This window comes from Choloepus didactylus, chromosome 6 (assembly GCF_015220235.1).
Source record: "Choloepus didactylus isolate mChoDid1 chromosome 6, mChoDid1.pri, whole genome shotgun sequence".
NCBI lineage: Eukaryota > Metazoa > Chordata > Mammalia > Pilosa > Megalonychidae > Choloepus > Choloepus didactylus.
In genome coordinates this window covers 127,742,351-127,763,821 of record NC_051312.1, presented here as the reverse complement: position 1 = coordinate 127,763,821, position 21,471 = coordinate 127,742,351, and the positions used below count along the sequence as shown (strand labels likewise).

General features: G+C 39.5%; 1 protein-coding gene across 1 annotated transcript in view; it reads right to left on the bottom strand.

Annotated features, from left to right (window-relative positions):
• The window catches only part of SIK2 (salt inducible kinase 2), a 147,323-nt gene that overhangs the window by 14,639 nt on the left and 111,213 nt on the right, over nt 1-21,471 (bottom strand). Inside the window, exons 5-9 of the mRNA XM_037841392.1 lie at nt 12,683-12,807; nt 12,149-12,272; nt 10,607-10,827; nt 8,592-8,744; nt 2,518-2,682 (exon numbers count right to left, since the gene is read on the bottom strand). Coding sequence (XP_037697320.1) covers nt 2,518-2,682; nt 8,592-8,744; nt 10,607-10,827; nt 12,149-12,272; nt 12,683-12,807 — 788 coding nt within the window. The remainder of the gene's footprint in view (nt 1-2,517; nt 2,683-8,591; nt 8,745-10,606; nt 10,828-12,148; nt 12,273-12,682; nt 12,808-21,471) is intronic.

Sequence of the window (21,471 nt, the reverse complement as noted above, 5' to 3'; positions counted from 1 at the left end):
CAAAGCATTGAAGACTCTTAGAGAGGAGAGTGAAATCTCTCTGAGATGCACAATACATGCCCCCATTTGAAAGCACAAATGAAATCAGAAATACGCAAAATTATGAAGAATTTTTCAGGAAACAATAAACAGGTGTTTTATAAAATGCAAAGGATTTATGAGCAAAAAAGAAACTGATTGATGTTTTTTGTGCCTTTATTTATAGACCCCAAGGAAAGATGCACCAGGGAGGGAAGAGGGACAGGCATTCTTGCAGACATAAGTAAAATGGTCCCTGTTCAGGATCAGTGGATGTCTATGGCCTGGCTAAATGCCAGGGCGGCACTGCCCGTGTGGGAGGCCAGTTCCAGCATGGCACTGCTTTTCCTACAAATGCAAATACTCTGTCTAGCTACTGTCTCTATCTTTCACAAAATCATTCACTTCCTGTCTGTTTCCTAGTTATGGTAACACAAGCTTTAAAAATAGCTTGCCCCATATAAGATGGCAGACAGTGCCCAATCTGTGTTTTGGGCCCAATGCCCTCAGACAAGTCTTTAGCAGACTGCATTTTAATTTTATTGAGGAAATTAGATCTTCAAAATAAATGAATCACGTTGCTCTAATTTATTTCTATATTTCGGGGTGGGAATCTAGTAGCAGTTTATGAGGTTGCCTGAACATGTTAGGCAACCACAGGCAGAAAAAACAGAATGTCCACAGGAAGTGGGTAGGTGGGCTTGTCCTCAGGGGGGTGGACACTAACTACTCATGGTCAGCAACTTGGCTTACCACCTGCTTGGGGCAGCTGGGCATCAAGCTGCCTGGCCTGGACTATGTTCTAATTAAACTCATTATTTAACTTCTGAGTCAGCTCTACCTATTTCTGAAAATGGCACTCACCTTCCCAATCATCAAGGCTCAAAACCTTATTATCAGTTGGAACTTCTTTTTCTCTGGACTCCAATATTCTATCGGTTTTATTTGCACAATTCCTTCCACATCATCCCTTCCTCTCTCTCTCTCTGGTTTCACGACCACTGTTTTAGTTCAGTCCCTTGTCATCTCCCTCCTGGACACGTGATCTAACCTTCCACTTTCCTTGTCACAGTCTCTTTGTCCAAGTCTTGCCATCTGTACTTCCAGGGTAATCTTTCTGAAGCATAACATAAACCATAATGCTTCCTTGCTCAAAAGTCTTAAATTGTTCCTTACTACCTTGGGGGAAATCCATCTGAAAAAACTCTCCCAATGATACTGAAACACACCCCCACATTGAGAACACTAGCCTAGGGAAAAAGTCTTAACTGTTTGGCATGCCATTCAAACAAAACTGAACTGCTGCTATTACTTAGATGGGACTAAGTTTTCCTAATGATTTGCTTTTGCTCAGGCATTTCCCTCCACTGAGGATATCACACCCTAATTTCTACCCATCCCGTTGCTATCCACTTATCAAGTCCCACCTCTGACAGTTTTCCCCAAAGACTTTCTGATCAAAATCAGCTAAAGCAACTCCCCCCGCCTCCTTCTCACTGCAAGGCACTTTGATTTATACCTCTTTAAGGGAACAACCTATTTTATCCCTTATCAATTTATTAAGCACCTGGCACATTGTCTTTTGTTATGTATACGTCTCTTTGGCTAGGGTATAAACTTTGAGGCAGAAATCAGGTCTGACATCTTTGTATTACCCACAGAGGCTAAAAAGAAAGGAAACCAGTATTACTGAATATCTACAATCTACCCAGAACCTCACACACATTATCTCAATTATCCTCAAAACTGTCTCATAAAGTTGGCATTGTTCTCATTATACTGTCCTCATACACAAGAGAAAATTGAGATTTGAAGAGATTAGTCACTTTGCCCAAGTACACACAGCTAGGAAAGAGTAGTCTGCTTTGAACATACTCCTAAACCTATGTTCTTTTATGATACTCTGCTACCCATTGATCTGATCTATGGTACATCACTGTATGCTATGTATATATAACACACAGAAGACAATAAATATCTGTGGAATGAGAAAAGCTGTCATCTTCCATATCCCAACAGTCAACTTTTTTGCAGTACACCATGGTAAACCTACTTCCTTTTAGTATGTCCAAACAGGATAAAAATGTTCTACTGACCAAAAATGATGGCCCATTATTTTATAGCTGTTGCACAATAATTACTGTTCTGTTTTCAGAATTAAAATTTATTAAAAAAATAAAAATAAAAAACATACCCACAAACTTGTGAGGGAACTAGAAACTTAGAGAGAGAAGAGACGGTTTGAGAAGGAGAAAGAAGAGGGCTTTTGAAAAGTAGGAAGGGGGCCTGACAAGTTATGTAATGGTTGCAATACTAAGACATTGATGAGGGGCTGAGGTTTAGCACTGGACACTTTTCGTAAGTTCTTCCCCACAAAAACAAATTCTGACTTGAGGAAACAACAACATTCAACAATGCCAGAGTATAACACTTGTGGACCAAATTTAAATCTCCAGCCAAATAAAACTCTGAGTCTCTCTCTCTCAAACACATCCATACCTTTGGAGTATCAACACATTCTTCTTCCATAAATGCTGCTTCTGCCTGACAGCCAGATGCTGGAAATGAAAAGGCCTCCACGTTAGCTGCCTGTGGGAGGAGGGCAGACCGCATCAATCTCATATTCGGTGACTGTAAGGTCACTGGGAGTCCCACAGTTTGTGCCTGTGGGCAAGAACAGACAGTTTGGGTACATTAAAACTTTCTATATAAATACACAAAGTTCTTAGACTAAAATAATTCTCTCAGGTACAATTAAAGGATAAACAGTTATTTGTTGGAAATTCCAAGAAAGATTTGACAAAATATGTATATGGCAGAGGTATCAATTCTGAAACAGTCTCAGCAATCAAATATTCTGAAATAGGTTGAAGAATTTCATTCCTGTCCCATGATGAGATGTGTAACTTTCACATAGATGACAAGAAAGCTAGTTTGTAAGGAATGTAGCAATTCAACAAATATATTTGTCTATTTCCTTAAATATATTGCCCTGGAAAGATGAATGGAATATTCCCTGCTTCCAAGAGTTCAAAATTGAACCCTGGGATAGACACACCCACCCACAAGTAACTATGATACAAGGCACACTGAAATATGTGTGATCACTCAACTTTGTTTTTCTTTCCCGTGGGGTGAGATAGTATATATTTTGTGGCCTCATTTCAGCATGACACAAAAACATGAGTGTGTGAAGAAGAAGACAAGAGAAGGAGCAGCTACATGGAGGGGACAGGAATGCCCTCCTTTCTCCTCGGAAGCCTGAATGCGCAGCCTGAACACAGCCTGCTGGCCCACTGGGAGGAGAGAAGCTTACTGCTGAGAAAGTGACCCTCCTGAACTTACCCTACTGCAGAAAGCTCCTAGGTGTTTTGTTAATGGGCATTATTCACTCATGTCTTCTTCGTTAAGTACTCTAAGTGAATAAGGACTACAAACTCTTCTTGTAAAAAAAATTTAAGAAAAAAATCTTCCCTATGACAAGGGGCAAGGATTGATTTTAAAGATGAAACCACTGGATGATCCTTTTCTTCCCACCCCTTCAAAATTAGCAAAAAAATTTATTAGATACGTGTTGAATGTTAGTCATTGCAAAACATCTCAAGAAGTCATCACACTGGACTCTAAAGGGCAGGGGAACGGTCTACAATTTTCCTGCAATGGCAACTTCAAGGGATATATGACAGCGAGTTTTAAACAAATGAAAGTAACAAAACGGTTTGGGATTGTAGCTTCTCCTCTCCCAAGATCCAAGTTTGATTCCTGCCTCCATCTTTTACTAATTGTGTGACTTTAATCAGGTTACTTAACCACTCTGTGCTTCATTTTCTTCATCTGTAGAAATGGGCATAATACCTACTTCACAGGGAAGCTAGCATTATAAAAGGTATCATGTAAAGTCCTCAACTCTAAATGTTAATTTTTCCTTTCCCCTTCTTTCTAAAGTCTTAAAATGATCAAAAGAATTTAATATAGGAATTAGATCTCAAAATGAATGTAGTTTGTTCTCAGATACTATATAATGGCTCCCAGTTAAAATTTTAGGTTGATGTTTTTCAAGGGGTGGCTATGTTAGAAGAGATGACTCTGTATTTGGCGTATTCCAATAATAGTATCATTAGAGATACTGCATGAGATAAAAGAATAAAATAGCAATAGCAAAGTATTAGAATCACATGGATGGAAAAACAGGAAAAATACACCGCATACCATTTTGACCATGATAAAGAAATATCATCATTCCTCAGGCTTCTATCTTGGGCCACTTGTGAAGTTAAACAACTATTATTTCCTCTCAAGGATCAGTCATTTAAATTAATTTTCAGAGCCACCACTGTCACAACGTAAAATATAAGGTTCCTTAAAAAGTACATTTGATACCTTCTTCTTACCCACATCATGAACTTTTCAATCAAATGATAAAACTAAAGTTTCATTTCTGTTGCCCTGACTTTATTAGATTTTTCCTTCTATATGAAAGTAGCCAATTATTAGGGCAAAGCAGTACTTGAAGATACTGCACTAGAAATGTGCTGCCAACACGTTCCTTCTCAGTCCCTGTTTCCCATTAGCTATGATTTTTTAAATGGCAGGAGCATGCTGTGCCAGACCAGGTGTAACACATTTTCCCTGACAACTTTCACATCCTTCCTGGACTACAACAACTTACCATAAACTTGGAAAGGACGGAGGAACAACACATTTTTTTGTGACAGTCACTCCATAGGAAATAGGATGGTGGGTTTTGGGAGTCTGCTTTTTAGGAGTCTTGCAATCACTGATGAGACTTCAGTGACGAGACATAGCATGCGCTGAAGAGGTCTTTTTGAAAAAAGGTAGAGTATAAATATACAAATGGCATGCTCAGCTCTACAGAGCTGACTAGAGAATGTATCATAATAAAGCCATAGTTAATCAACAGCCCAAGGAAGCAGATATTACCAACTTCATTGAGATTGGCAAAAAACAATGATTGTGTCTCACTGATAAATTTTTAGACCATATGCTTTGTCTTGAATCTCTTATTCTGACTTTGTGCCTTCAGAACCATTGAAATGAAAAGAAAGTTCTCTCCTATGGAAAAATCTTTACTGCACTGACAGCAATGTGCTTGATCTACAGGTGTGGAAGGCAACCTCTATCAGTAATTGAAGGAGAAACGGGATGTTTCATTCTTATCTGTTGACAAATGATGGAAACTTGGAGTGGGAGGACTGTTAAAAACTAGTGGTTATTCAGTATTATTTACAGTAGCCAAAAGGTGGAAGCAACTCAAGTGTCCCTCAACAAATAAATGGATAACAAAATGTGTACAATCACACAACAGAATACAATTTGGCCATGGGGAAGGAATGAAGTTCTGAGATGTGCTGCAACATGGAAGAACCTTGAAAACATGATGTTCAGTGAAATAAGTGAGACACATAAGGAAAAATATTGTATGATGTCATTTATAAGAAATGTCTAGAAACAGCAAATCCACAGAAACAAAAAGCAGATTAGAGGATAGAGGTTACCAGGGGATTGGGGGGGGGGAGTGGAAGGAGGAGTTTATGGTTGGTAGATACAAAATGTGTGTAAATAAAATTTAAAAAAAAGCAACCACTAAAATAACAACAAACTGGTGGTTAGAATTCATGAGAAAAAGGCATGACAATGACCCAGACTTTTTCTAAATAGTCGCCTGAAGTCTATCAGATGAGACATTTCCTGTATATTATACAGCAAAGGTAAGTATCCTAACTCTATCTAAAATGGGAATCTCACTGTTTTCTAAATAACAATAAGGGGCACTTATTACTAGACTCTAAATTGTTTAAGGGCAAGGACTATTTCCTGGGGACCTTTGAAGCCACAGTGGCTGGAACTATGCCTGGCACATAATAAGTAAACTGAAATGAACTGTTGGCATAGTTTAACTAATTTTATCTCTACATTATGGGGTAGATATTGCTATTTTCATTCCATATGTAAGGACACTGGGGCTCAAAAATGCTGACTTGTCCACAATCAGTCAGTTTAGAATCCAAGATATGCATGATTCCAAAGCTCACGTGATCTCTGCACTGGATCATGTTTTCTTATTGCTATATCAATTTCTTATTGCTAATCAGGCAACAAGTGATTTGCCACTTCTTTTAAAAAATATTGGAACATCAAAGAATTAAAATGAAAAGACTCTACTAAAATTTTAAGCACTATTTATATCCATAAACATAGAAGTCTATTTTTAACAAGTTCAACACTAAAAATTAGGATATGATTATCTCTGAGGAGAGGAAGCATTTCATTCATCCTCAGAGCCTACTGTTTAACATCTAGAAGGCACTCAAGACAAAGTTTGTGAATAAGCAAGGAAGACTTCTACTTAAATTAGAATACTTTAAACTACAATATGTAGGTTTCTATGACAACTTGGGTCAATGCAAAAAGTAAAAAGAACTCATGGGTGCTTGGTAATTTAAAAAATTATCAAACATAAAAAGCCATATTATACATGTGAACCTACCAAATGAAAATATAATTTGAGATATCCCAAGGAATTTGTTTCAAGTTTCGCCACCAAAGGATATAACTGACAACAACATGCATGTACTCAGAAACAGTAGCTTATGTAGCCCCTTACCACTCCCTCACCTACATAATGTTTAAGAAGAATAGAGACTTGGGAGGGAAAGCCTGCCACAGTCCCGGAGGCTTTCCTGCTTCTTACCCTCTCACAGGACATTTTCAAGATGGCAAGGGGCTTCTACCACATGTCACCACTACTACCCTAACCTAAAGACTTCTCATTTTATCCCCCTCTGTCTTAAATCAATAGATTCACTTTGAAGGTTCCCACGTGCTCAGAGATACGCTAAACCAAGTATCTGAAACTGTTTCAATACATTATCTTATTCACATCAGTATTAATACTAACACTATTTTTTATTCTAAAGACTGTATACCAGAATGTATCATTTGCCTATTAAAACCAGGTTTTAATTTCCTTGCATTATTTTACATGTGGAAAATCCCATTAAACCTTATACATTCTATAAAACTGACAAATAAGAAATACAAAGTCAAAGCTCTTCGGCCCTTTCTTTCACTTTGAACAAAGTTACTCATAGCAGTAGATAAACGTCCTAATAGACCATACTACTGACCCATTCCTCTTCTATGGAGATTCTCCAAATCTTTTTAGCCACAGCCTCTCCTGGGATGCAGATCCGTGTCTTCCACCTGTGCAACCGAGGCAGCACTGTCACTATTCTCTCAGCCCTGGGCTCAAGACTGAAGTTCGTCTGGAACTCATTGTTGCCAATTCTTCTCCAACACATACTTATTAATTTAAAGAACAAACACTTACATCGCTCTTACAGCCAGGCACTGTTCTAAATGCTTCATAAATATCAACCAATTTAATCTTCATGACCCTCTATTATTATCCCCATTTTACATCCTGGGAAACTGAAGCACAGAAAGACCTTAAGTAACTTTCTTAAGGTCACACAAGAGTAAATAGCAGAATCTGGGGCATGCTCCAGAGTCCCTGCTTTTAACCACCACGCTGAGCTTCCTCTCCAAACCACCGCTAAGTTCATGGAGACTCTACCTTCAAAATGGTCCTTATGCTTGTTCCTTCCTACTTCCGCCATCGCCATTATTTGAAGCCTTCATTATTTTTCTCAACTACTATAATCTCCTGACTGCTCTCTCTAAATTTCTTCTCTTTCCAATTCAATTTTATCCTTCCCAATGTTGCCAAATTAAATAGCTTAGAGCATGGATGTAATTATATCATTTTTCTGCTTAACAGCCTTCAGTAGGTCCCCACTGCTTCCTAAATTATAAATAAACTCTTTACCTTGGTGCTCGAAGCCCTCCACAATATGGCTTCAACTTACCACTTTTACCACCAACCTTTTCACCTCCTGATTTATCAGCTCAAGAGGATTAATTTGAACAAATCCCGCATTGCCCACTTCTGCTTGTGCTGCTTCCTCTGCCTGCTTATAATGCCTTTAACTACTGCCTCTCCCTAACAGAGTCCTACGCATCTGTGAAGACCTTTCCTAAATGCCATCTCTCCCACAAAGTCTTTCCCATTTAGATGTATCTCTTTCTCTTGCCCTTAGTTTCTCTACAGCACTTACCTTTCTCTAGTTTGAAATATGCTTATTTATGATCTTGGTTTATTTCCCTTCTATACTGTGAAGTCTCTGAGAGCAATGGCTGTGTTTTCTACATCCTACTCCCTAAAATGCCTAATAATAGAAGCTTGCACACAGTATATCTGCAATAAAAGTGTTAAATGAAATTGAATGTACAGGCTAGTTACATTAATTCTCAACATAAGTGAATGGTAAAAAAACAAAAAATCTCTTAAAGGAAAAAACAATGTTTGAAATAAAGTTAATCCTTAAAAATAGGAAGGTACTAAAAACATTTGAGAATCCAGTGAATGACAAAGGCAGAAATATGGAGCACAGAGGATGAAATCCTAATCCTTTGTACTACAAGATGAAAAATGAGTCAAATATGTGAATAGGCACATGCACAGATAAGACTACTGGCTAATGGGGTGTTACCTTGGCAACTGTTTGTTCAGCAATGGTGCTAGGCCGACGCTGGCGGGCATCAAGTCTCTGCTCCACGGGAAAACTGCTCCTGTGTGATTTCAAGCGCTCTACTAACAAGTAATAAATGGCAGCGAAGTGGTTATAGCTCTTGTTCTGCAAAGACTAAAAGGAGAAAACAAGTGCTGAAGGTAGGGACCCATAATGAACCAATCCAGTGATCTATACCTTTCTAAGAGGGAAGAAATCACGTGTTCTTAGAAATAGAGTCACAAAGAAAATATGCCTCAAAATAAAAGCTGTTCCACAGAATTCAGAATGAAAGACAAAATTTCAAGTGTCTAGTATTAATTATGTAGAGGGTGAAATCTTCAAATGACTTGACTGACCCTTTTACACGAACAGGATCCATTTATTTTTCTGCATTCAGAGAAAATGCCTTGTCTCATGTAGACATCTCCCAATGTGCCACACGGTCCCATTTCATTGCTGTCACTAGAATGTAAGCTTAGTTTGCATCCTGAGCCAGGAGGCTCTAATTCCATAGCTGCACTACCAGCCCAACCCATTCACAACTCTGAAGTGAATGATGAAGGCTCTGGAGAGCTTTCTGATGATTATTTTGGACTGGAGAATGACATCTGGATGCTAGATCGAGACACACTATGTCTCCATTCTTAGGTAATGTTTTCCTAATGTTTTTGCAGTCCCACCCGCCAGAAACCTTGAAAATAAAGTTGATTCCCAATTTTTCACATCTCTAGCTTGCCAGCTTTCCCAGGGTACTAACAGAACAGAGAAACAACTGCTCCTTTAGCTTATAATTCCACCTGGCAATCTGCATCAAGGTGCAGGGCCCTCTCCATGACGATCAGCCCTTGCTCACAGTTGGACATGGGAGAAAAACACCAGAGTGCTTCAGGAGCAGAGCAGGAAAGCCAGTTTGGTGTCACTTATGACAACAATGGAGAAAAGGGCAGATCAGTCTGGAGCCTTGTTTTTTCACGGTAACCAAGGGGATATTTTGTATTCTTTTCATGTTATGCTTCCTTCTTAAAAACAGCATTTTTTCCTCAGTTTTGTTTTATATTATTGTGAAGGTATTAAAAAGTATGTATATCCTATGAATATGCTATTAGAGGATAGAAATACTTTTATTTCCCAGGTTCATGGCCTTCTCTGTTCTATGATCCTTAATGCTTCCAAATCAGGAATCCATCCGAGTTTGTCTTCTAATTTTCTCCAGTTCACAATCTAAATCCAACTGACTTTTTAAAACTTGATGCCTACCCTTCTCCTTGTTTCCTGCTCAGCCCTCAGCCTTGTTCCATAACTGCACATTTATGTTCCATTTAAACTAGTTTAATACCTATATAAAACTTTATGCTTCATCTTACAAGAAATGCTCTACTTTGCATTTGTTAACCTTTCATCTTTGTCTTTTCTGACTCCCCTATACCGCCTTGCTCTTGATTTCTTTTTAATTTTAAATTGAGCAGTTGTAGGTTTACAGAAAGTATCATGCAGGTAGTGCAGACTTCCTATGCCTCTCCATCAAACGCACAGTTTTTCCTATTATTAAAATTTGCATTAGTGTGGTACCTTTGTTACAACTGATGAAACATTATTATTGTAATTATGCTATTAACCTGAATACACTGTTTACATTGTGTTGTACTGTACAGTTCTAAATTTTATGTGCGTGTGTGGGGGGGTAATTTATATACAACCTAAAATTTTCCTTTTCCAACATATAATTCAGTGGTGTAAATTACATACACAAAGTTGTGCCTCGATCTCCATTAGCTGTTGCCAAAACTCTTCCATCACTCCAAGGGATTTATAAACTGAATAAAAGCAAACATATATAGTGTCTGAAGTAATTGTCAGGAAAAACTGGATGGTATGCTGAGGCGCTGGGGATGAACCTTTGAAAGACCAGGTTGACAAGTACGAGCATGACATTTCAAGTTACTAAGTGTGATGGAACCCTAACATATCTTTAGTCAAATCTCTGATCACTTTACCTCAATGGTTTTCTGTTGATCTATTCCAAGGCTGTGCATCAATCGCAGAACCTGTTCATTAAACTCGCCAATGGATGGCTCATTTTCTTGCCCTTGTGGATAGAGAACAGGTCTCTGTATAGGAACTTCTACCAGCATCCATTTATGCTCCTTGATTTGAGATATGGTTAGCCGTTTGGATGGGTCAAGGACCAACATCCTTCGAATAAGGTGCTCACAATCTAGAGAAAACACAATGTTACAAAAGGCACATAAATCACCTTGCACTTCCAGTTATTTGCCTGACTCATGTGACTCTGTCCAACAGCTTTCATCTTTGTATCCTCCACAGTGCCCACTACAGAGCAGGGATTTAAATGAATAAATCAACAAATGAAGGCTATTTATATTTGTCAAGTTCACATGGTAGACAAATATTTAAGGAAAACAGGAGGTTGTGGGTCTATCCAATTCTGTGCTAAATGAACCTTTCTACTAACTGTGTTTCTCAACTTAAACAATTAATGTCTAGACATAGACTCTGATTTGCCTAAAGGAAAAAAAATAAACCTCATTCTTAGAATAAGCAAATAATATATTGATCCTCAGTCACCTGAAAGGCCTGTACATTAAGGCTATATAATGTAGGAGACAAATAGCTATCCAGCAGATTGTTGCTTTTCTCCACATCAGTATAGCTGAGAAAAATGTATGAAAAACATTGTTTACTTCTGATTACACTACCAAAACTACACTGCTGCCACCCTGGGCACTAGTTTATTCTCTGAGTTGACATCATGCTCCTCACCAGCCCCTTATATGCTAACCTTCTATCACTCACTATGTGCCAGGCTCTGTGCTAAGTGCTTTATATAGATCAATTTAATTAACCCTCACAACACCCTCAGGGTAGGATCTGTAAAAATACTTCCATTTTACAGATGAAGAAACTGAAACCAAAGTTGCACAGTGAGTGAGTGGTGGAGCTGGGATTAAATCCAGGCAATCTGGCTCCCGAGCCCATGCTCCTAACTACTAAGGGTCTACTAGGAACAAAAGAATTAAGGATGATAATCAAAACTGAATTAAAGAGTAAAGGTAACCCCCTCCTATGTAACAACCTAATACAAGGCTGGCACGGATTATGGCGTTTCATCTTAATTGAACAGTTTTGCCAGTTGGCTTTTAATTCAGTTTAAAAATTTTTAGCCTGTAGCTTCCTACCGAAGGAAATAGGAAAATTCATTTTATTCTGAGTAAAATGGCTGTGAATCTGTATCTATGATATGCTCCTCCAAGTCTAAAATAAACCTAGGACATTTACCAGAGTGAATGGGAAGACTTGTGCTGTTAATCTGGGAAACTGATTCTGTTTTCAGATACAAGCAGGAAGGCTGGAATTTGTCTCACCTACATAGAGGGGGTTGCTTATTTCTATGGTGTTTAATATGACTTAGTCACTTTATCTGACACCCGAATCTTAGAAAAAAGGAAGCTTTTGCCTAGGCATTGTATTCAGAGCTTAAATTCTATAAATCACAGTTAGCAAGATAAACATGTTACCTTCTGACATGAAATATGGAATCCGGAATCTTCCTTCCAGAACCCTCTGCCTCAAAATTGGAAGAGTAGGTCCATCAAAAGGCAGAGCCCCACAGACAAGAACATAAAGAACAACCCCCATGCTCTAGGGGAGAAAACAGTAGAGTCACATTTCTGTGAACTTCAAACACTCTGTGCTTTCCATCCTCAGGTTTCTTAAAATCATAAGAAAGATTTCTGTCTGAATCTAATATTTTCTCAGAATTTGATAAAATCTGAAATGCTGACTACTGCAATAAAGTACCCTATAATGAGTAACAAAAGATCTGAATTTAATCATTTTGATTGCTATTTGACTTTAAATTACTATTAGGGTAACATTTGTCCCCAGATATCCTTTCCTAGGGATCCAATTCAAGATGCTCTAAATACAGTCTACAGGGAAATATGAAATACTTACTGCCCAAGTGTTAGGTACCAAGAGCTTTTAAGATGGGCCAGAGTACCAAGCATTATCATTATAGATGCATTTAACATAGCAAAGCAAAGAAATACCCAAATGTCCAGCTGTGGTCCTTCATACTGCTGCCCTTCAAAGACTTCTGGGGCTGCATAAGGGGGGCTGCCACACCATGTTGCCAGCAGTTCACCACTTTTAAAGAAATTTCCAAAACCGAAATCTATTGGGATGGAAATAAATGTTATTTTCATTTATGCTCTCAAACTATACTGAATTTCTCTGTAATGAATTTCATAATAGGCTATATTAACAATGTGACCACTCATTGCTCTGTGAAGATGGGAATGCCAGTTATCTTGTGATATTTCCCTAGCACTTAGTACAAAGACCAGCTAATAGTGAAGTACCCAATAAATATTTGTCGAATGAGTGAATCAAGTTTTCTTCATATAGAGAGTAAGTGAGAGACTGGAAAAAGACTAAATTATTTATTTAAAATCCCTTGGTGTGGACAATCAACTTGAATGTGATAATCTTAGAATTTTAGTTATCTCATGACTGAGCAATAGTTCCATTTTAGATGGTCTATAAGATAAGAAACAAATGAGTAGAATTTGATATTTACTTAAATACAACATGGTGATTGTTCTTACAGCCATTACCCCAGGGTAGCAGGTTATAATCTTATAAGGCCACTGAGGTCAGTGTTTTCTAATAACAGCTCTCTAAGTGTTGGTCCATACATCCAGATTTAGACAAATACCCATATGAACAGATCATGAGCGTGACTGCTACATGGCCCAGCAATGGGCCACCTATCACCAGGATCACTTACGTGTTCATTTATGGAATGCAGTGGCCTTACACTTTAGTACAGTTAGTGGCCTTCCCTTTATAATCTGGGTCATACTCCATCTACAGCTTTGAAACACAAACTGAACTCCGGAAACACAGTACTGAGATGTACTTTGATACTCATAAAAATTAAGGCAGAAGACAAATTCAACTAGCTTTGGTGTAAATGTAAGCTTACGTTCTTTTGCTAAGCCATTACACAGTCTTACTGAAGAAATGAATTCCTACATTTTGTATGTTATATTTATATTGTCTAATATTGTTCCACACTCCTGACTGCAGCAGTGACACTGCCTTGGTAACAGGAACTGGCTCTCAGTTGTCACACAGCACTGCATGCATGGTAAGCTTTAAGGGATGGCCTGAGGTGAACTGGATCAAGGCTCTAGCGCCAGACTGACTAGTTGTGTGACTCTGAATCAGTCTCTGTGAGTCTTAGTTTCCCCATTCGTAAAGCTGAAAGAATAAATATACCTAGTCAGCAGGTTGTTGCTAGGATCAAATGAGTTAACATACACGACCAGCACTCTATTCCTCCCCTAAGCCCTGAGACGAGGCATATATCTGCTCCCTTCGACAGCTCACAGACGTAAGAACTAGGGATAAGCAGCAGTAGCATTCATAACAGTAACAACCCCCACCACGGCTTCAGGGAAAAAGAGATTTCCAGTTTTGCCACTTTCTAGCTTCAAGCTCCTAAGGTAAATCATTTAACTTCTCTGAACTTTACTTTCTTTGTCTGTAAACTTGGGGATAATATCACGAACCCACAATGGATGTTGTGAAGATTACATGAGATTAAAATGCAAAATGCCTAAAACCTAGTAGATGTGAAATGTCAAATCCTGTCTCCTTCTGTGAAACCATTACTACTAACTATTGTTCTGAGAATAAGGCCCTAGAAAATAAACCAGAGGGGTAGAGGAAGTACAGAGGGAGACTGAGGGTTCAGAAGAGAAAAGAGGGTGCACCTGGGAAAGAGCCTCAGGTACCCCATCTAAGCCTGGAGGAGCAACACTGCGGCCAGTACTTGGTTCCTGAAGCATGAGGCAAAGGGGACACCAAGGAGAACTTCTGCTCCCTTCCCAATGTGACCTTGGTTCCATCTCACGCTCTGCTTTCCAAAATAACTATCGGAGAGGTCTTATCTTCTAAATTCCACCTCTATAACCAACCACTCAAATCACATTATAAGCCATGTGTACTATAGATATGCTTCTGATTTTCCAGGAAAAAACACACTCAACTGAGTCAAGGACAAGACGTTCATATAAGGTCACTGACACAGAAGAGCACAAGAAACTCAGGGGCATGTATTTAGAGATCCTGAAACAGGTATGGTAAATGCTACATCATAAGCACAGGATGAGTTTTAACCATGAAGGTTGAGGATACTCTCCAAATAGTATTGTGAAGTTTCAATGTCTCAAAGTTTCAAAGAGTCATTATAGAACTACTTCATTCTGAACTTGCCCAAACTGATGAAAATGAAATTACAGGAATGACGGGCAGGGGCCCAACAGAAGACAGCCTGGCCTCTACTACCTTCAGCTCTCTCACTGGTACACTTGATAGACAAAAGCACAAAGTACTAGGAAAGCATCCCAGAGCTTGTGGTAGCCTGGTTTCAACCTTTTCATATCTAGGACAAAGAAAGTTTCCTGTGAACTTACAGGAAGAGTGGGACTAAGCAACTGTTTACTTCCATTTTTTGTAGATAAATGAGGAAAATAGAAAGACCTGAGTCTGTGGAAACATTCTTTTCAAAACACGGGAAGAAAATTGGGCTCACTAAAGCTGTTACAATATCACAATATGCAGATGTTTTCCATAACCTTGCCAAAGCCCTTAAAACATTGTATTTGTAATCATCTAATGTACTGGTTAAGGAAGACTTTGGAGCCAGGCAGATCTGGGATCAAATCCTGGGTTTTTGACTTCTCTGAGCCTTGGTTTCCCGATTTGAAAAATGGGGACAATACCTAAACTTCGTAAGGCTGTTGGAATACAGTGGTACCTCAGTACCTGTTGTCAATTGGTTCTGGGAGTCGCAATGAGTACCAAAAATTGATGCGTACCAAACAAATTTTTCCCATAAGGAATAATTTTAACGTGTTCCCAAACCAAAGACAATGACATTTTTAAGGCAATATGTAAAAAGATATGATTATATATCATTACTTTACACGAGAAATAAACCTAAAAATTAATAAATACTTAGATTAAATAAAATAAAAACTTCACTTTACCTGTACTGAGAAGAGTCCATGGCCTAAAGGGATGGTGGGAGGAGAGGGGTGGGGAGGAGAGGGTACAGGGAGAGCTGCTAGGAAAGCGAGTCCCTCCCATAGAACACTGGGCACTTGCACTTCACGTGTTCTTTCTCTTTTCTGACTTTCTTTAACTTGCACCACAGGCTCTGACACACTCTTTGTCACCGTCACTAAAAATTTATCCGATGAGAACTGCTTCTGTCTTCTTTTCAGAATTTCTCAAAAATGTGAAATTGTTTCGTCATTCAGTAAATTCACATTTCTGCTTGTCAGAGCTTTGTCCGAATGGTACTTCTCCACAAAGTTTTGAGCTTCTGTCCATTTTGCACACATTTCTTTTATCAAGGAACTGGGAACATCCTCCCTCATCTCCTCCTCACCTGAAGAAATCTTTTCAGCCACCTCTTGTTGCTCCTTCTGTGGTTCCTGCAGCTCCTCAGTGCTGAGCTCTTCACGATGCTCCTCCACTAACTCCTCAACATCAGCCTTTTTTATCGCTTCTTTATTTTTAATGATGGTGAGGACCATTGTTGTAGGCATACCGTATTCCCTAGCAGGATTAGTAATATGAATACGGCTCTCATATTTGTCTATTGCTTCTTTTTTTTTTTTTTTTTGCTCAATGGTGGTGTGAAGTAATTTTCTTTTCTGCTCAGTGCTATCACTCCTCATTTTCTTAGGACCCATGATGAGAAAAATAAAAAGCGCAAAAATACACAAAATGACCACAGAAGCTAAGATAAGACCACAAGGGGATGTGCACGGGGCAAGAGCTACTGCGTGACTAACACATGACCCTTTGTTTTGGCTGGAAAGGGCAGCAGGTCATGAAGCAACCGATACTCCACACTGAGTACCAAACAAACGACTAGCACTGGAACAAAATTTTTGCATCAAAATACAAAGTACCAAATCAAGTACCAAATCTGATGAGTTTCAGAACAGTCAAACACTGAGGTACCACTGCACTGATATAAAGAGAATGTATAATGCTTTAGGCATGGTATTGAAACACTGTAGGTGCTCACAAATGGCAGCTACATTTGTTGTTATTATTTTTATTGTTTTACTTATCTGTCTTCCCATTCAGACTAAATTCCTTGAGAGTAGAGAATGGGGGAATGAGACAAGCATGTAGTCCCAGCCCTTAGCACAATGTCTGTAGACAACAGCTGTCCAATAAATGTTTCCTGAATGAATATGTTGTCATTATTATCACTTTTAAAAGTGCTTACTATGTGCCAGGAGCTCACCTAACATTTCTGAAGATGATCTCATTTACTCTTCTTAATAACCCTATGCGGTATCCTTATTTTACCTAACAGTGAGGGTAGAAAGTTAAGTACCTTACCAGAGGTTATACAGTTAGCTACTAAGCAACAGAACTGGAAAAGAAACCAAGTCTGACTACAGAGGCTTCGCTGTTAACGGCCCTTCTCTGGCACAGCAATATGTACTATTTTTGAGCAATTTAATAATTGTCAGTTCTAAGGAGTGGCAGTGGAAAGGCACTTAAAAATAAAAGTCTTTTTATTTCTTCATGGGAAACTGGATAATTTGCTTCTTTCAGTTTGTAGCTTTCTGCCTAAAAACACATAGTGAAGTGAGAGGTGAGCAAGAAGGATGAAATATGAAAATGGCACAGCTATGCAAAATTTGTTTATCACCACTTATTCAAATTGGAATGGCTATATTCACGTTTCATCAAACTAACCAAATTCTTTTATTCCTTCTCTAAACACGTGCATGTCATGCATGTGTCAACCACTGTGTAAATACAGAAAATAACAAAAAGACCCCCAAGAAGACTTTTGGAAAACATCATGAAAACAGTCACTTGGGCATTCCTTTCTCTATGCCAGACGCAGATCAAGCCTGGCTTTGCTGGAAAGGAGACATCCTTCTAGTTTAATGTCTTCTCTGATTCTCTGATCTGCAAGTTAGTATCTAAAACTATGGCTGCTACATTCCTCAAACAGTGTTAATCTTTCTAAAAATTAACTTATTTTAAATATTTCCCCTATTATTAACATTTACATTTATACGCCTTTTTTACAATGGATGAAAAAATATTATTTTAATTATACTATGCCAGTTTGGATACATTATGTCCCCCAGAAAAGCCATGTTCTTTAATGCAATCTTGTGGGGGAAGACTTATTAGTCTTTTGATTCGGGTAGAACCTTTAGATTGTTTTCATGGACATGTGATTCACTCAACTGTGGGTGAGACTTTGCTTAAATTATTTTCTTGGAGGGTGGGTGTTCTAGATTGCTAATGCTGCCGAAATGCAAAACACCAGAGATGGATTGGCTTTTATAAAAGGGGGTTTATTTGGTTACACACTTAAAGTCTTAAGGCCATAAAGTGTCCAAGATAACACATCCACAATCGGGTACCTTCACTGGAGGATGGCCAATGGCGTCTGGAAAGCCTCTGTTAGCTGGGAAGGCACATGGCTGGCATCTGCTCCAAAATTCTGGTTTCAAAATGGCTTTCTCCCTGGACGTTCCTCTCTAGGCTGCAGTTCCTCAAAAATGTCACTCTTGGTTGCACTTGGGGTATTTGTCCTTTCTCAGCTTCTCTGGAGCAAGAGTCTGCCTTCAATGGCTGTCTTCAAACTGTCTCTCATCTGCAGCTCCTGTGCTTTCTCCAAAGTGTCCCTCTTGGCTGTAGCTCGTCTTCAAAATGTCACTCACAGCTGCAGCTACACTGAGTTCCCTCTGCCTGTCAGCTCATTTATATGGCTCCACTAATCAAGGCCCACCCTGAATGGGTGGGACAGTGCCTCCATGGAAATATCTCATCAGAGTTATCACCTACAGTTGGGTGGGGTGCATTTCCATGCAAATCTAATCAGCACCAAAATGTCTGCCCCACAAGACTGCATCAAAGAATATGGCTTTTTCTGGGGGACATAATACATTCAAACCAGCACAGTGGGTCTTGTTTAGTTCACTGGAGTCCTTAAGAGGGCTCAAAAGCCAACATAGACATTGATGCTTGGAGATGCAGACAGGAGGACATTTGGAGATGCTAAGCTTAGAGATGAAGCCAAGAGTTTGCCCTAGAGAAGCTAAGAGAAGACCCCCAGACGCTTAGGGAGAAACAGGCAACAACATACAGGAGCTGAAAGAGAAGTGCTAAAACAGAAGCCCAGAGACATTTTGGAGAAAGACATTTTGAAACACAACCCGGGAGCAAAAGACCAGCAGATGCCAGCCACGTGCCTTCCCAGCTGATAGCCACTGGCTCTTCTTCAGTGAAGACATCCTTGTGTTGATGTCTTAGTTTGGGCATTTTTATGGACTTCGAACTATAATCTATAACCTAATAAACCCCCTTTATAAAAGCCAATCCATTTCTGGTATTTTGCACAACGGCAGCTCTAGCAAACTGGAACATACACTATTAACTATCGCCCATAGTTTAAGGGTCACTGTCTTATGGACCACATTCCCCTCTGTCCAGTGTATGGATGGATGAGAAGAAAAATGGGGGGGGGGAGGAGGCACCCAGTGTTCTTTTTTACTTTAATTGTTCTTTTTCACTTTAATTTTTATTCTTATTATTTTTGTGTGTGTGGTAATGAAAATGTTCAAAAATTAATTTTGGTGATGAACGCACAACTATATAACGGTACTGTGAACAAATGAATGTATGCTTTGTATGACTGAATGGTATGTGAATATATCTCAATAAAATTGAATTTAAAAAAAAAGAAAAAAAAAAAGGGTCACTGTTCTAGTTTGCTGATGCTGCTGGAATACAAAACACCAGAGATGGATTGGCTTTTATAAAAGGGGGGTTATTTGGTTACACAGTTACAGTCTCAAGGCCATAAAGTGTCCAAGGTAACACATCAGCAATTGGGTACCTTCACTGGAGGATGGCCAATGGTGTCCAGGAAACCTCTGTTAGCTGGGAAGGCATGTAGCTGGTGACTGCTCCAAAGATCTGGGTTCAAAATGGCTTTCTCCCAGGACGTTCCTCTCTAGGCTGCAGTTCCTCAAAAATGTCACTCTTAGTTGCACTTGGGGTATTTGTCCTCTCTCAGCTTCCCCGGAGCAAGAGTCTGCTTTCAACGGCTGTCTTCAAATTGCAGTTCCTCTCTCAGCTTCTGGGCATTCTTCAGAGTGTCCCTCTTGGCCGTAGCTCCTCTTCAAAATGTCACTCTCAGCTGCACTGAGTTCCCTCTGTTTGTCAACTCATTTATATGGCTCCAGTGATTGAATTTAGACCCACCTTGAATGGGTGGGGCCACACCTTCATGGAAATTATCCAATCAGAGTCATCACCCACAGTTGAGAGGGCCGCATCTCCATGGAAACACTCAAAGAATTCCAATCTAATCAGCACTAAAATGTCTGCTCCACAAGAATGCATCAAAGAATATGGCTTTTTCTGGGGGACACAATACATCCAAACCAGCACATTCCACTCCTGGACCCCAGAAAAACATATTCTTTCCAAATACAAAACATGTTCATCCCATCACAATATCACAGAAACTTAAATCATTTCAGTAACAATAGTTAAGTACAAGATCCCATCAAAATCAATTATAGGCATGGTCATTCCTAAGGCATAATTTTCCTTTAACTGTGGATCTGTGAACTTAGAACAAGTTATGTGCTTCCAATATACAAAGGAGGGACATTCATAGGATAAACATTCCCATTGCCATAAGGAGAAAGAGTAAGGAAAACAGGGTTAACAGGACCAAAACAGTTCCTAAAACCCACAGGACAAACTCCATTACATTTCAAAGTCTGAGAGTCATTAACAGAACGACGTTGCATCCTTGGGGGTTGAGAGAGCAGGAGTCTAACCCTTCCTAAGGGCCTTTGCGGCAGCCCTTTCCTCTCCAAACACTTGGGTGAGTTCTCCAACATATCCACACATTGGGGAGACCACCTTCTCGGCTCCACCCTCCTCAAACATCGGGGCAGCACCCAGATTCTGTTCCACCTCTGGAGCATATGCTCAATCCCTTCAGAACAATGGTATGGCAGCCAGGCTCTCCCTAATTCCCTGGGAATGTGCTCCACCCTCTTTGGGACCTGGGGTGGCACAGCTCTTCTGGAGCATCGAGGTGGAATGCCCATCCTTGACCTCCGAGGCAAACTCACCCTTTCCACACGTGTGGGCCACTCCACTCTCCCAGCCCAAGGCCTCTTGACTCCAGACCTCAACCTCCATGGCTCTGTCTTTGAAGAAATTTTTCCTTCAATTTGTTCCTTATCTGTCTCCTCCAGTACAGACCGGCAACGGCTCTGTCTATAAAGATTTTGCAAAAATTCTATTGGCTTTGCATGAAGCACACAGAGGTCAAAGCCATCAGACAATAGGACTTTCCACAAATTCTTTCTGCTTAACTTTTCCAATCTTGGCTTGTACTGAAATGGTGGCTGGGCTCCATGTTTGGTTACATCCTCATGTTGGGATGTAGCTTCTGGGATTCCACCCCCTGGAAGCCAGTGATTTCCAAGCCATCAGATTCTGGTTTCTTTGAACCCAAGAGTTCAGTTCTTAGTTTATCTCTCTCTGTTCGCATTTTACTATAAGCTGCAAGGAGAAGCCAGGGTACATCCTCCACACGTAGTCTGGAGATCTCCTCAGCTAAGTATTCCAGGTTGTCGCTTTCAAATTATTCCTTCCATCTGACACCAGGGCTCAATTTTGCCAAATTCTCTGCCACCTTAAAACAAGGATCGCCTTTTTCCAGTTCGCAACAACACATTCATCATTTCTG